Here is a 14,767-nt window from a genome sequence, read left to right as displayed (position 1 = left end):
TTCAGGTTCAGCAGCCTCATTTCATCTGAGATGAACTGAAAGGTCATCTCACACGCTACCTAACAAATATGTCCGTCTCCTCATCTCCCACGCCTTGGTGAGATATTTCACTGGATATTATACAGGGAATTATTATAAGAAAGGAAATTAGCACCCATTGAATCTATGTGGAACCTGCTTTTAGTTTATTGACCCTGTTTTTCAGTTGTTATCCGTCCATCTTTTTTGGATATTAGTGAAATATTTAGTAAGAGTGTGACCAATATATAGGATGTTTCCCTCTGTGTCCAGCTGCTGGACCTCAGGCAGACAACACATTGAATCCATCAGACAGTCTGAAGCGTTAGTTAGTGAATGAAGAACGAGTTGGCCGAAGTCCAGTCTGGTATCTGCTTGAGACTCATCAGCCTTAACATCTTAAAGCTTACCTGGCTGGACAATAGCTGAACAATTTGTACTGCCAATATCTAAGCTAGTTAGTTTACTAAGGACCTTTGGCTGAGTCTGTCAACTTTCCCCCATGTGTGGTTGCTAACTGAGGGCCGTTAGTTACAACATGATCCTGCTTGGCTGTCAATTTGGTTTGTTGAGACACATTTGTGGCAGCGAGCACACACATGCTGCAAGCAAGTGAGCCATTTTGTTAACAGCTCACACTTCCTGTTCAAGTGTGCGGTTCCAGAGTTGCTGACAGTGACACTTGCAGGACCGAGCCCTGCCCTACTTAGCAGGCTGCGGGGAGGAGGGCAGGCCAAGTTGTCAGCAGCGCTAGGTGCTCACTGCTTAGATAAACCTGGAGGATTAGTGGCCCAGTTAAAGTTGGGGTAAAGAGGATTAGCCTCTTCTCTGAGGTGGTGAGAGATTCCCTGTGTCCTTCAGCACTGCTGGCCTCAGACAGGGGAGAGAGGAGGAGGAGGATGAGAGGTGAGAGCCTGGTTATCATAAGTGAGAATCACCACTGTAGCGTTTTAAAAGGGAAAAGAAAGGTGAGGGGTAATGATGAAAGGTGAAAAGCAGTGAAACAGTTCATAAATTGTTGCCAGCTTGTGGTTTCATTAGGAAGGAAAAAGCCCATAATTACTGGCCAGGTGTAACAGCGAGGTCAATGAGACCTGAGATCCACTGCGAAAAGGCATTTCTTCAGTGCATTCCACAAACTATAGCCTATTAAAGGTTATAGTGCTAATAACAGTTAGCACTGACAATGTAATATTTACAGCTATAATTACAGAATATATGTGCCCTACAGTTTCTGCAGGAGTAGACTCAGCTAACAGGGATCTCCACATGCAGCACAGACAGGAGTTCAGCCCTCTGCAGCCATCAGCAGGCCAGAGGAGGTACTGCAAGTAATTATTACTACAGGACTCAAAATCCTGTAGTGACTGTTTGAGAATAAAGTGTAATGTGTAGTCAAATGTATGTGCATTTTGTAAAAAATATAATAAAAATCAATAACACATATTATAGACGAACAAAAACTTCTGAGAAAGATTATATAAATGTGTGGCCACAACAATTTGAAAATACAGTAATATAACATTTCATTTTTTAAGCAACAATTAGAACAATTTTGTGTCAACATTGATACAAACCTAAATGTATATATTTAAAGGTTTGTGAAACAATAGTTTTTCTTGGTAAAAATACAAATGCAAACACATTACAAAAACACAATTAAAAAATATTCCTTTCTTGCTTTCTTTTTGTGGCTATTGTTATTAGTCTTTTCCCGAATGTATTTAATCTTTCCTCACAATTTCATACAGTTCATTGGATCATATATATATATATATATTGCTGGTGCTCGTTAGTAGCAACTATACTAGGATAAATCAAATCAATCATTTATCGTGAGTAGGGATTGCAAAAAATCTTTAGAAAAAAAAGGTCATAGTTTTATACAAGAATGGGAAGACGGACTACTGTGTGGTTCATAAAATAAATTCAGTGTTTATTGTTCTGTGCAGCAATACATAAAAAAATGCGTAGACATGTCTCTTTCCAAAAACAATGTAAACATAGTGAACAATGACCTGTGACCCTCAACAGTAATGAATTAGTGAAAATGTATGGGATGGTGTATCTGCTCTTAATCAAACCCTGTCATGAAGAACAAAAACACAAATATGTGTATACAAGCATTAGTTGCGCATAAACAAGATGCTCTATAAGGCAAGGAGCCAATCGCAATGAAAACACTGCAGCAAATAGAGGGAAGCACATAATGGTAAGGCCTGAGAGTTGATTATGCAAATACCCCAGCTGCAAAGGAACAATAACTCTGGATATTCAAAGACAACCCATAACACGGGAGGCTATTGTCTTGCATTTGCATATGTGCTTGACAACTATAACCTGCTCATCATGCCCATCTTGTTCAGAACAATGTCTTTGTGTTCATATAATAATGCACACATTAGAAATTGGCATTGTGCATTGTCTCAGTTCAAATGAAAGCTGCACTGCCTGAGCCTGAGACTTTGTAACTATTTGATTAATAGGGTATACAAATTGGGGAGAAAATACACTTTGTATAAAACATATATACTGTTGCTATGCACTTAACTACCATAGCCTGAACAATACAAATTAACATATACAATATAATCTTTATGATACATCATACAAGGACCTCTTAAATATATAGCAAGCAGAATCTGTCTATAAGTCTTTAAGCATTTTTCAGGTAGAAATATCTCTCATTGGGATTTTATCAGTAGATGACATTTCTATCAAATCCTTTGTTTACACTTCTGAGAAAATAATGCAGAGATTATGCTTCTGTTAAATCATATCAAACCCATCTTTCTATATTCTGTGACATTATATTACTACTGGAAATATGTTTGATTCTCTTGAATCCCTGAGTGATCAGCCACTGATGTCTGAACTACAGAGGCACAGTACATTTTTACAATATGTTTTTCTATCTTTTATGATAAATAAAAAGCAGGATATAGCTCTCTGTGTCCTTAATGCTGAATTGTCTTCATTCTTTTATCTCAGCTTTGGTGTTTTACCTGTATTTGGTGTTTTCCAGATCAGTGATTCTCTAAGCCATTACAAATCCAGTGTCTTTGTGTGATCAGTCCTATCACCCTGATTACATTAATATATTTGTAATACTTTCTTTTCAACAAAAGGCACATGAAATCTGGCTAATGAGTCCACCTATTGATCAAATGGTTCCCTCTCACTGGTGCTGATGGCTCTCTGCTGTCTCTATTTTAAATAAAGACAGTCAGCCTCCTGCAGGCCTCAGTATCTGGGCGTCAGCGGCTCCATCTCCACCACCAGATCGCGAGGCCGTGGAGCCTTACTAAACTCCACTGCCCGCGGAACCACTGTGGACCAGCGGTCTAGAGGGGGATAAGAAGAAGGATTTTGGTTTGATCTGTATGAATAAGTTAGTGTGCGCTCCACATGAATATATACTTATTTGTCAATGCATTTATTCATGAGAGCACAGTGAAAATCTCACCTCTCCGCAAGGCTTTGACGCTCTGCTGCAACCCATTGGCTTGGCAGGTCTCATTCTTGCCTGGATCCTCGTTGATTATTGCCAGGTTCTGATTCCAGTGGCACCAATTCACCTCATCCACCCTGATAAAAACAAGACAACATTCGGTTGAACAGTTTCCTTTAATGTGCTATAGGCGCTGCTGAGTGAGTGTGATATGAGTCATCATGCATTATACCTGAAGCACCAGCGTCGATCAGGTGTGCCGTCCCAGTTTTTCCCAACAGTCACCATCTCCCCGGCTCGAAAAGACTTGCGAAGGCAGACTGGGAAAGAGCGCTCGATGTCCAATATGGTTGTTGCCCACTGTGAGTATGGGTCATGATTAGTAAGGGTATCTAAGACACTCAAAAATCTAAAATATGTTTTATTACTCAACTCCTGGTAACTAGTAATGCAGATGGATTTTGAATTTTGTATTATCAATTGTGATATATCGTTTTTTAGGGTTAGGGTTATTTCTGCCTTCACTGAAAAACTGGAAAAGTGAAAAGAAATGGTTCATCTTAAACCTGTAAACATCACCGTGTTAACATACTGGTGTTACAGTTCAGCCTTACGGAGCAGCACGGATGGTAATAATGTGTTGGAGTGGACGCAGAATTCTCAGAGATAAATACTTTACAACCCTCCAAAAATAAACCAACACTTTAGCATGGAGAGTTAAAAAGATGTACATGTTTTCGTGAAACTGACTCTTTAATTAATGCCTAAAACAAATATGTACTCGTTGCTCACCTGAAGCTTCCAGATCTTCTTGCTCTGTTTGGACACCTGTGACACTGTCTCCCCCATCAAAGCGATCAACATGTTAAGCAGCAGGACAAACGTGAGGATGATGTAGGTAACCAACAGGATGAGAAAGACTGCAGGATACTGCGCACTGTGAATCATGTCCAGTTCTCCCATCCCAATGGTCAGCTTAAAGAGGTCCAGCAGGAAAGCGCTGAAGGTGTCTTGGTCCCTGCAGTCGGGGTAGGTGGGGCAGCCCCCCTCACACTCTGTCCCCGGGGGAGGACACACCGTCAGCAGGGCCACCAGGGCTGAGGGAACAGAGGAGCTGGGTTATGTGTCTGTCCAACATTTTGGGAGAGACACATATTATTATTATTATGAACAAGGACCATGCATAAAGATACTATATAGATAGAGATGCTATATGCCAGATTATAGCTAAAAGCTCATTTCCATCTGCAGTCCCTGGACATGAAATATTTGTAATGTTTGTTGATTGTCATAATCAACAAACATTACAAATATTTCATAATGCCTTTCACATAGATCAAATACAGATGTATACAATATAAATACAAGTACATTTGAGGAGATAGCACTCTTTTCTTTCTGTTTAATATGATGCTACATCCAGGAGACATTTAGCTTAGCTAAACTGCAAACACCATGCTGGCTGTATGCTCTAAGCTAAGCTCAATGGCTCCTGGCTGTAGCTTTATATTTATAATGTTAGTGGACATCAATTAGAGTATTAGTGCTATCTCTCCTTTCCGAGAATATTAAACTATCCCATTTCAGCAATGCTGATCTCTAAAGTTAGGTGACCAATCCTACCTGATGCATAACCAATCATGAAGAGCACGTATACCAGCAGGAATCTGAAAAGGTCTTTGAAAAGAATCTGTGAACCAAAAATAAAATCAGCATTAAGACACATGGAAATTATGATTATCAAGAGAACAGACGGAACGTTGTCACTCAATTATTGCTGAATTTCCACAGCAATGGTGAAATGTAAGGTTAATTCATTTTCATTTGCTAACTTTTTCCTTTAGCTAACCTTCTGGATCATGATGCTGTAGGTGCCAGTGAGCTTCAGGCCTCTGGTGAAGTAAAGCGTGTTCATCCAGCCAAGGACAAGTGCAAACACCATCACAGCCACATAGGCCTTAATGCCAGAGAGGTAGAGAGCAGCTGTGACTACAATCAGCACCGAGTAGATGAAGCTAGAGGGGACAGAGGAAGAGTTTGTCTTGAACCAACTCCAATGGTGAAATCTGTGATACTGAATGAATTACTGAAGACGGGAATATGTGTTAAAAGATTAAAGATTGTTAACAGAATAAAGGCAGCCATATTGCTATTAATGTACATCAACACAGTTCATAGAGGGGCTCAATACTCTCTACTCTTTGTTTGGATCATTAAATATGTAAACTGTGAAACATGCCAGGTTATGAGGTTAAGAAATTAATTCCTTACTCAATTTAGAGATTGCAAAATGTGCCTTGAGTAAAAGTCAGCAAAATCTGTGCTCGAGGGGAAGAAGAGAAGGAGCAAGGACAGAGGATGGAGACTTACTACAGCAGTTGAAAAGATCCATCCATAAATAAAGACTTCACCCCAGGGCACTTCTTCAAAAAGAGGTCCTTAATCTGCAAAGAGCAGGAGAGACATTTCCATAATGACACCGACATCTTTTACAGGTTTGAGTTTGATGCAAGAGACTTGGAGACATTAGTGAGCAACAAATGATCAAACCAGAGAGGCATCAGAGCAAATTGACTCACGTTGGTGAGGAAGAAGAATATTCCTGATGCCAAGGTGATGATCTCCCCCGCCATGCGCAGGTAGTCAGAGGATTTTGTGTAAGGGTATGGAGGCTGGAAGGAAAGGAGGAGGAGACATTTAGATATAGTCAATATAAACATTATAGCGTTAAAACATATTAAAGTACACCATATCAGTTTATAATGGTGAGTTCAAGAATGAGTTCAACATTTTGGGAACGACGCCTATTTACGGTCTTGCCGAGACTTAGATGAAAAGATTGTCAATAAGGGCTATGTGAATTAAGAACAATGCATAGGATGATCACGTAACCCCCCATTAAAAATAACTGTGTGCATATGTGTAAAGAAAAGGTTAAACAAATAAGATATCATATGTTAACAAGAGAAACCTCGACAGAACAATGCTAGCTGTTTTAAGCTCAGATAGGCAGCTGAGGGCTGTAGATTCATATGTATGTATAGATATGCAAGCTGTATCAATCTTCTATTTACTTTCGGGCAAGAAAGCAGATGAAAGTAACTCAAAACATTGAAACATTCATTTAATACAAAATTGTTAACATTGAGAATGCACGTGTTCTGCTCTGTTACATAAACACTTAGAAAAACACTTTGAAGCTATCAGATGTAGCCTACAACAAATGTGGTCTTCAGATAAATCATACATACAGTACAGGCTACTGTATATACATATTGACTAAATGAGAAAGAAATAGCATTTATGGTCAAATAAAATGTGTTCACGTGGCATCCTGACAATTCGATACTGCATGGTCATATTTAAATTTCAGATCAATCTGCTGCTATGAGATCTGATGTGGAAACATTTTCACACCCACCTCTCCCTGTGAAGGTTGGTAATAAGCCACTATGGTGAAGATGATCATGGTGATGAGGTAGGAAACCACGCTGATGTAAAAGGTGACGGCACCGAACTTCTGCCATTTGGCCCTCAGCAGCTCGTTGATGGGCTCCACTGCCAGCATCTCATGGCGGTTCTGACAAGAATACCAGAAATAAACATTGATATAATGTACTGGAAATAAAATAATAAACACAATCTTTTATCGCACAGCAGTTTTATGTTAAATGTGTCATGCTAGGTGTCTTGTTGCTCTTAATGCTATGATCTTGAGAGACACTGTGCTGTTTCTTTTCATAGTTTGATTGAATTAATAAACCTCTTATTCACCTCATTGCGGCTGTTGTAGACCAGGATTTCCAGCACAGACGGTTCCTCTCCACATGTGTCCAGTGAAGACAGATCATAGAGGGAGGAATACACTGGTCCATAGGCCCAGTCCTTAAACTTCCGTGACAGATGACGAACTTCCTCATCTTTGATTTCCCGTCTGATAATGTGCTGAAAAACCTGGAGGAATATGGAGAAAATGACCTACTGAGCTTTCACCTAACAACATTATGACCTGTGGTGATGTGCTCCACATTTCTCTTATTATAATGATGCTGCTTCACACACTGCTGTATCATTATCCCTACCCCGATCTTGCCCAGCTTGGCGGCCATCATGAGGGGTGACATGCCATCGTTGTTAAACACCGTCTCCAGGCTGCAGTCTGGGTAGAGTTTGGCGCTCTTGATTAGCAGCAGGTCATACATCTTTGTGAGGAAACGTGTGTTGTCCTTGGTGTTGTCCGCAATGTGCACTAGGGCGTGCAGCACTGTGTTTCCACGTGAGTCCTGGCGCCGCAGGTCGGCCTTTTTGTGTGGATTCTCAGTCAGGTAGTGCACTATGTCAGGCTGGTTAGTGCATGCAGCCAGTGAGAGAGGCAGCTCACCTAGGAAAACAGACACAGAGATATAACTTCATACTGAATTTACAGGAGATTAAATGAATTGTATTTCAGATTTAAAAAAGGCAAATCAACAGGAGGGTTAATTAAGAACTGTAGCTGGCCTCTGCATGTTTTTGCAAAGCTTACTAAACTTGGATCAAAGATTTGACTTAAATCCCCGCTATGAAAACAGCACAATTAGCAGTTGTTTGAGGGCGGGGCTCAATGGGGCCAGAGTGCCAAAAGCAGCTGCTGAAAATGAGCCGTTGCCATGGGTGACAGATTACTTTGTCACCTCACATAGAAACGCTCCTCTTCATGGATTTGCACGGGTGCATGCAGAGTGTTAGCGTGAGTCTAAATCCCATTAGCCATCAGCACTGCCAGGTTCCTGTTCACCTCAGTGCAAAGCTCCGCAGCAAATTACTCACACTGCGCCCGGACACGCTGGGATTTGGGAATGACAACCGTGCTAAGTGCAAATAGAAATCATGTCCTCTGTGATGATTGAGAAATATAATGCATGAATGTAATCAAATAAACAATTTTTAAAATGGGGTTAGGTACAAATATTAAACAGAGTCCCCAACAAGCTACCTTTCTTTCAGTGATGTTGAAGACTAACATCAACATCAATTATACCTTCAATTATTATCTTCAGAAGGCTTTAAAGGAAATAGTGTTATTAATATAACACATAGTTATGTCGTAAGTTGTGCCCTAACAGACACCACAAAGGGCAGTGTTGACTTTACAGGTATGATGTATTTTCCTCTCTTACTGTTAGAGCCAGAGGAGGTTTACTTTTCCTCATGGCAGCACACTTGACACCTTTCATTGGACAATCTCCTATGACATAATGCTTGTCTTTTCATGTGTTTTTGGAGCGCCTATGATGACAGTTTCTCGTACGATACTTCAGAAAACATTTGCCTATGAGGTGGCCTTCACCTCTGGACCACAGCAGTATCCTGACTGTGTTTGCTCGGCCAACTTTCTGCCACGTTAAAGGAAAAAGGGTGGGGTATCATGTCACCTCATTTGGCTAGTTTTCTTTACCAGGAACATGTACCAGCAATTTTCCTCTTGGCAGCTGCTATGAGGCAACTCTGTATCTTAGAAGACAGAATACCACTTGTGAGTGAAGCGGGAACTCAGAGCCAGGAAGGAAACTAAAAGAGTGACAAGTGAAGTCATAGAAACCACATCCACACAACATCATTACTACCATATGAAAAGAAAAGGCAGAAAACAGATAAACAGTTTTCTAGTTGTCTCCCTATAAACGTTTGTCTATAGTGTTTTGTCACATAAAGATGGAGTAAAAGGTCTGCGGAAAGGGGAATAACAGAAGCTGAATAAAGTCTTTAGTTTCCACATTAGATTTATGAGCTGCAAAGGTCGTTACCGAAGTAGAAGTAGCCCCCCTCGTCTCTGGGCTGGAAAAAGCGTCCCCTCGCCTGGGCATGGACATCAGCGTCCTGCTCCACCAGCAGCTCCACATACTGCTTAGAGCGCCGCTCTATAGCGATGTGGAGCGCTGTCTGACCTGAAAAATACAATTATAAAGAAACACTTTAAATATCATTAGTTTTCCAAAGTGATGTTTTGTGTGCTGTTTTCAATAGAATACATATCAGTGAAAAGAATCCATTTTCGCAGAAGTAGTTAAGAAAATGACATGTTGAAAGTAATTCTGTAAGCATTATAAAAGAGAAAGGGGGGCCTCTGATGACCAATCATAGGCTTGAGCGTTGAGGTCATCAAAGAAACTCGCTAAGAGCCATGAGAGGTTAGAGCTATTTATGAGCAGTCATACTTATGTAGAACGTATTACGTATGCTATCATAAAAATCTAATGAAAATTACAGAATGTAGGGCTAATCTAAATCAGGAAAAAGAGAGACACCATAACATGTGTGAAAAAGCTGTTTTTAAAACCTATTTTTTTAAAGGTGAAAAGTATTTCTTCACTGTTTGGTCAAAAATAATGTAAGGGATTTAAGCCAAACAAACGAGGCCTGAATCTTCTCATTATCATACAGAGCTGTAATAGTAGCTGTACATACACATACATAACGTAAATACAGTCCTTAGCTTTCCCCAGGGCCTCAACCTCCAGCCAGACAAGCTTCAATAACTCTCAGCTTCAGCTCAGTGGAAGATGAAGGGACCATCTTGTATAAAACTGTAGTCATTATTGGGTTGTGTCCATACCTCTGTAGTAGACGTCCCTGAAGGGCGTGTTGATGAACTCTCGGAGGTTTCCGGTCTTCTCTGCGATGTCCACCAGCAGAGGGATGGTGACGTTCTGCCCGTCGTAAAGGTTCAGCAGGGCTTTGGGCAGACATGTCTTACCTGTGGATGGCTCTGATGGAAAAATGAAATTAGAAACAAGAACAGATTTAGTTTAAGTGCACCTTTTCATTTTGTATAATTTCATTAACACTACCAATAATGTTTTATTAGAATGTATATAGTTTCAAATCATTCATATGAATGTCAGTGTCGCTTAGGTTGGTTTGGTTAAGTTTACATATGTTCTACTAATTGCAAAAGCAGCACATTTCAATCGATTTTTCTTTACTTGTATCTATTATTTCAATTGTTTATGAATTACATGTAACTAAAAAAAGCAGATTATTTATTCCTTTGCGTTTAAAGCTTTTTTAATTAATGTTTACACAATCTTTGCAACACTTATATTCAGGTATGGTCAGGTATTCAGCTGGCTGAATATAAGCTCTTAATAATAGAATCATTGCCATTTTTTAACTAATTCCACTATTCCACAATCTTTCCTCTGTTCCCCTGGAAATGACAGCAGTACTCGTGTGTGTTCCTGCTGGGAATATAGTAGTAGTGAATTATAATTTTGGGAAATGTCGTACGCAAATAATGAAATAGATCAAACTGTTAATGACAGAGGTCAAGAAAGCCCTTCACTATTTTTAGTTTCTTAGTTTCAAAAGAAGAAAAACAGTGTGCCCTGTTTAACTCCATGAAGGAGATGGCAGTTTGCTGTGATTTCTCTCTGCTGCTTGTTATAAGCCTGTAAAAAGTGCTTAGACACACAGGAAGCCTTCCTATAGGCCTGCCTCTAGCAGGACACAAACACAACTCCACCTTTTCCCTCTCATATCCTTTGAGCCAAAACAAGCAAAGAGGGGAGCAGGGGAACAAAAAAGGCCAAAGGTAGAAGTCGGCCCCAGATAAACTGAGTTTCTGTTGCCGAGCAAAGGCAGAATAAACATTCAAGACAGGGAATTTGGACAGAAACTGTGTCAAATGAATCTGTGTAAAAAAAACTGCCTCCTATCCAAACACAACTGTGTTGATTATGTGATGCAAGTGACAACCTACACATTTTAGACTCACCTTTAAACTCTTCATCAGTTAACCTCTTTTCCTGACTTTGCAGGTACTCCAAGAGGCCTTCAAGGGCCTCTGCGTCTGCGCGTGACACGCAGTCGAACAGGAGCGAGCGGTTGAATATTTTCATTACTCTCGGTGGGTCAGAGCTTTGAACATCATCACAGGTTGTCTCAGATTTACTGAGGAGAAACAAAAACAAGACATGTTTTCATACATTCATGGTAAAATGCATATAAGTTATTAAAACAAAATCGTTACTTGTCGTGTTTTTCATTTGAATCCATGGATTCTGATCACATGTCATTGATATAACATTTAGACTTGAATGGATGTTTAATGAACAACAAACCATCTATTAAGCAAAAATCCACACCCTTGAGTGTTCCAGAAGAAAGACCTCTTTGTTTATGGGACAGGTAGAGCAGCCCAAATATTACCTCAATGGCTGAAGAGAGACCAACAACATGCTCTCTGTTCGACCAGTGAATGGCCTGAATGTGTGTGTGTGTGAGGATGTGTGTGTGTGTGAGGATGTGTTTTTCTGTGTGTGTTTGTGTGTGTGTGTGCGTGCGTGCGCATACTTTCTTATGTGGCACACCTCTGTTTACAGAGTGGAATTGGTAGGAGTTTTTTCCTTTTTTATGATACCATTTTTCCAACCAGCTCTTTTCAGTCTAGTTTCACTAAGTCAGGAACCCCTAAACTATCAATTCTAAAAGGACACATATTATGACATTTGGGAAACACACCCTCTTGGGAGTTTCTTCCTGCGTCTCTTCTGGTTGCTGGTGTTCCTGTATGTCCCGTAGTCAAAGAGCGAGTCCATTGGTGCTTTCTTGGGGCCTTGCACCACATTTGAATCATATATGGTGGATTCCAATAGGTCCATATGGGTGGAAATGCCCTTTTTGAAAGCACCCTGGAACTTCATCCGCAGGTTCTGCCTGCTTTCTGCGGGCTGGCCGGGCTGAACCAGCTCCAGGGCTGAGTCCTGACTCGTGTCCTGACTCGTGTCCTGAGTTGACGGGGAACCGTCCCCGTTCTCAAACAGGTGGGAGAACTCAGACAGGGCGAGCGCTGCATCGCTCTCAGGCTTAGCGGCCCCGCCATCGCCTGTGTCCACAGAGAGGGCAGCTGGTGAGAGGGTGTCGGCCTTGGACAGGACGGGGTGGCACCTTCTAAAGAGAGCAGAGCGGCCCTGGAATAAACAAAATGTTCTGGGTGAGCTGCACCGCCTTAAAAAAAGACAAGAAATCTTGTACATATGGAAAAATAAGTCTTAAAGGTGCCGTTGGAGTTTCTTTGTTAACACACAAAAGTTATGTAGCCTATTCATTCAGTGTTACCAAGGCTAAAGCATTTGGACTCATGCAGGATTCAATAAACTAACTAGTTGTTATTCCACTTTTTTGGTACCCATTCATTTCTGGGACTCACCCATGTTTTCTTATTTGTATCTAATTTCTTAGGTTGGAGATTACTTAGTCGTATATGAGTAGTCAATATCTTACATTCCTTTCTTCTTCTTCCCTGCCTTTGCTGGCAAGTTACAGCACATCATTTTGCGAAATAATTGTATATCAAGTCACTTACCTTGTGAGATACAAAAGATAAACATAAGGAGAACCAAATAAACAATCCAAAAAACACAAGCCACTTTAAAGAGAGAAAAATGGGCCAACAAATTTGATTTAACTAAAATTGCATTGAGTCTACAATTATCAAATTATCAAATGAACCCCGCAAATCCCCGGAAGTTTACAATTTAAGGTAGACTAGACATTTGGCTTTCAACCCCACCGTACCTCATTCATCCCTTTTATCACAATGGTGTGCCAAATTCCTCTTCAGGGGAAACTGGAAAGGATGCTGAAGCATGTGGGCGTCCTGTAGAAACAAAAAGAGTCACCATCAACTGACACACGAGAGAGAAATATAAAATCTGTAGGTCCTGGGTGAAATAAAGGAGCTCTGACGTTTGGGGTTGGGATTTAAGGAAAAGGACAGGTCTGATGCCAACACTAATAACATGTCTCTGACTCCGGCCTCTCATTGGTCAGAAGTTACCGTTTCCTCTTGCAGGCAGAATCGCACCACCTGTATGTTTAACACCTCAATACGACTGCTTTTCTGCACACACGAACACACAGGTTACTGCTACATTATCCTATGTAGTCACAAGTTCCCCCTGAAGCTTCCTTACAAATCATATGCCTTCCTGGATTGTTCATGACATTGACAAGTTATCTAAGCCAGACTTTGCTGCAGAGGAGCAACACAAACAGGGCGCAGGGGTCCCACTAAGGGGGAGGAATGACTCACAACCCTTCCTGACACACAGGGATTATCATGCCTTTACACCTCAATGGGCATTTGATGGGAAAAATACAGAGGAACACAGAGAGTTAGTTATTAGGGGAAGATGTCAGGCAGAGAGGACCCGCTGAGTATTAAACCTGTCACAGTGATAAAATAGGATCATAAAATACAAAAAGAAAGAGGACCAAAAGCTCAGATCTTATCCACTTATTGGGTCAGAAAAGTGTACATCCTCTTGTAACTAAATGTGGGTGATGTAGCCTCACAGATATAAGACTTCCTGCCCAAAGTCACTGCTGCTGATGTGACACTATCCAGAGCCAGAGAGGCTGGACGCTCTGCCTGGAGCCTAATATATATATAATGGCTACTGGGAATAACAGTAACAACAAAAACAACTCATTCATACAGCGCTATTAGATTTGAAAGATCTCACCATTTATAAAAAAAAACACAAAAATTCATATGGATTAACTGGGCAAAAATATCAACTTAAAAGACATTTCTAGAACTGAGTATGAACACTGTGTTAAATAATAGAAACTTCTTTATAACTCATACACTAATACGACCTCAATCGTACTTTTCTGAAGGCATTTAATTAACAAAAGGGATCAGGAGTGTTACTTACCTTGATCTTATCTCTTGGTTTTATTTGGTAAACTAGTCCGAAGCTTTTTCCAAAAGTTTGAAACTTTATTTCTCCCTCTCAGTCTCGTGTAAGAGGCTCCTTTGCTGTCCTTGCGAGTTTAATGTGACACAAAACGCTTTGACTCCAACTAAATCACAGTTATTATCCCTCTGACTCGAGCGTCGGAGTGCCGGTAAAGTCCGCCAGAACAACGGATGCTTTCACAGGTTTTGGGTGGGACAAGTGACTGCTGCGTGCAGGGGCAGGGACCACCGCTGCAGTACCAGAGACGGCCGCTAGGCGCTTACTCAAACAAAACACTAAAGGTAACTCTGAGCCTCTCTCTTCATCCTGGAAAGTTGTTTCAGTCATGTCAGTTATCAGTCATGTCATGTCAAGACCTTTTGTTTTCAGCATTCATAACTTTTAAAGCGTTTGTATGGTAAAATATTAACTTCTTTCTACATGGTTGTGAGAAAGTATTATTTGTACTGCAAGACAAAGGTCCATCACATGAGTAAATGCAAAACATATGTTATTATAACGTAATATACTAGTAATAAACATTATTATGAGTACAAATCCAGCGTTCATG

The 14,767-nt window shown here is 40.6% G+C and overlaps 1 protein-coding gene across 1 annotated transcript; it reads right to left on the bottom strand.

Annotated features, from left to right (window-relative positions):
- Positions 1-1,930: 1,930 nt before the first annotated feature.
- trpv4 (transient receptor potential cation channel, subfamily V, member 4) lies at positions 1,931-14,386 on the bottom strand. Its single transcript, XM_034200311.1, has 17 exons — positions 14,173-14,386; positions 13,028-13,109; positions 11,972-12,420; positions 11,226-11,401; positions 10,065-10,217; positions 9,256-9,396; positions 7,552-7,850; positions 7,244-7,423; positions 6,891-7,049; positions 6,049-6,141; positions 5,840-5,913; positions 5,319-5,484; positions 5,093-5,159; positions 4,262-4,566; positions 3,702-3,829; positions 3,485-3,606; positions 1,931-3,362 (listed from the first exon to the last, which is right to left on the bottom strand). Exons 2-17 carry the CDS (start codon positions 13,034-13,036, stop codon positions 3,262-3,264), a joined length of 2,622 nt encoding a protein of 873 aa, XP_034056202.1. The 5' UTR covers positions 13,037-13,109; positions 14,173-14,386; the 3' UTR covers positions 1,931-3,261.
- Positions 14,387-14,767: the final 381 nt, after the last annotated feature.

This window comes from Gymnodraco acuticeps, unplaced genomic scaffold (genome assembly GCF_902827175.1).
Source record: "Gymnodraco acuticeps unplaced genomic scaffold, fGymAcu1.1, whole genome shotgun sequence".
Taxonomy (NCBI): domain Eukaryota; kingdom Metazoa; phylum Chordata; class Actinopteri; order Perciformes; family Bathydraconidae; genus Gymnodraco; species Gymnodraco acuticeps.
This window is presented reverse-complemented; position numbering and strand designations above follow the sequence as displayed.

Excerpts from the sequence above, each read along its gene's own strand:
- trpv4 (XM_034200311.1), bottom strand. Across the intron at positions 7,424-7,551 it reads CCAAGCTGGGCAAGATCGGG|GTTTTTCAGCACATTATCAG; the intron begins GTAGGGATAATG and ends ATATTCCTCCAG. Across the intron at positions 5,914-6,048 it reads TATTCTTCTTCCTCACCAAC|ATTAAGGACCTCTTTTTGAA; the intron begins GTGAGTCAATTT and ends TGCTCTTTGCAG.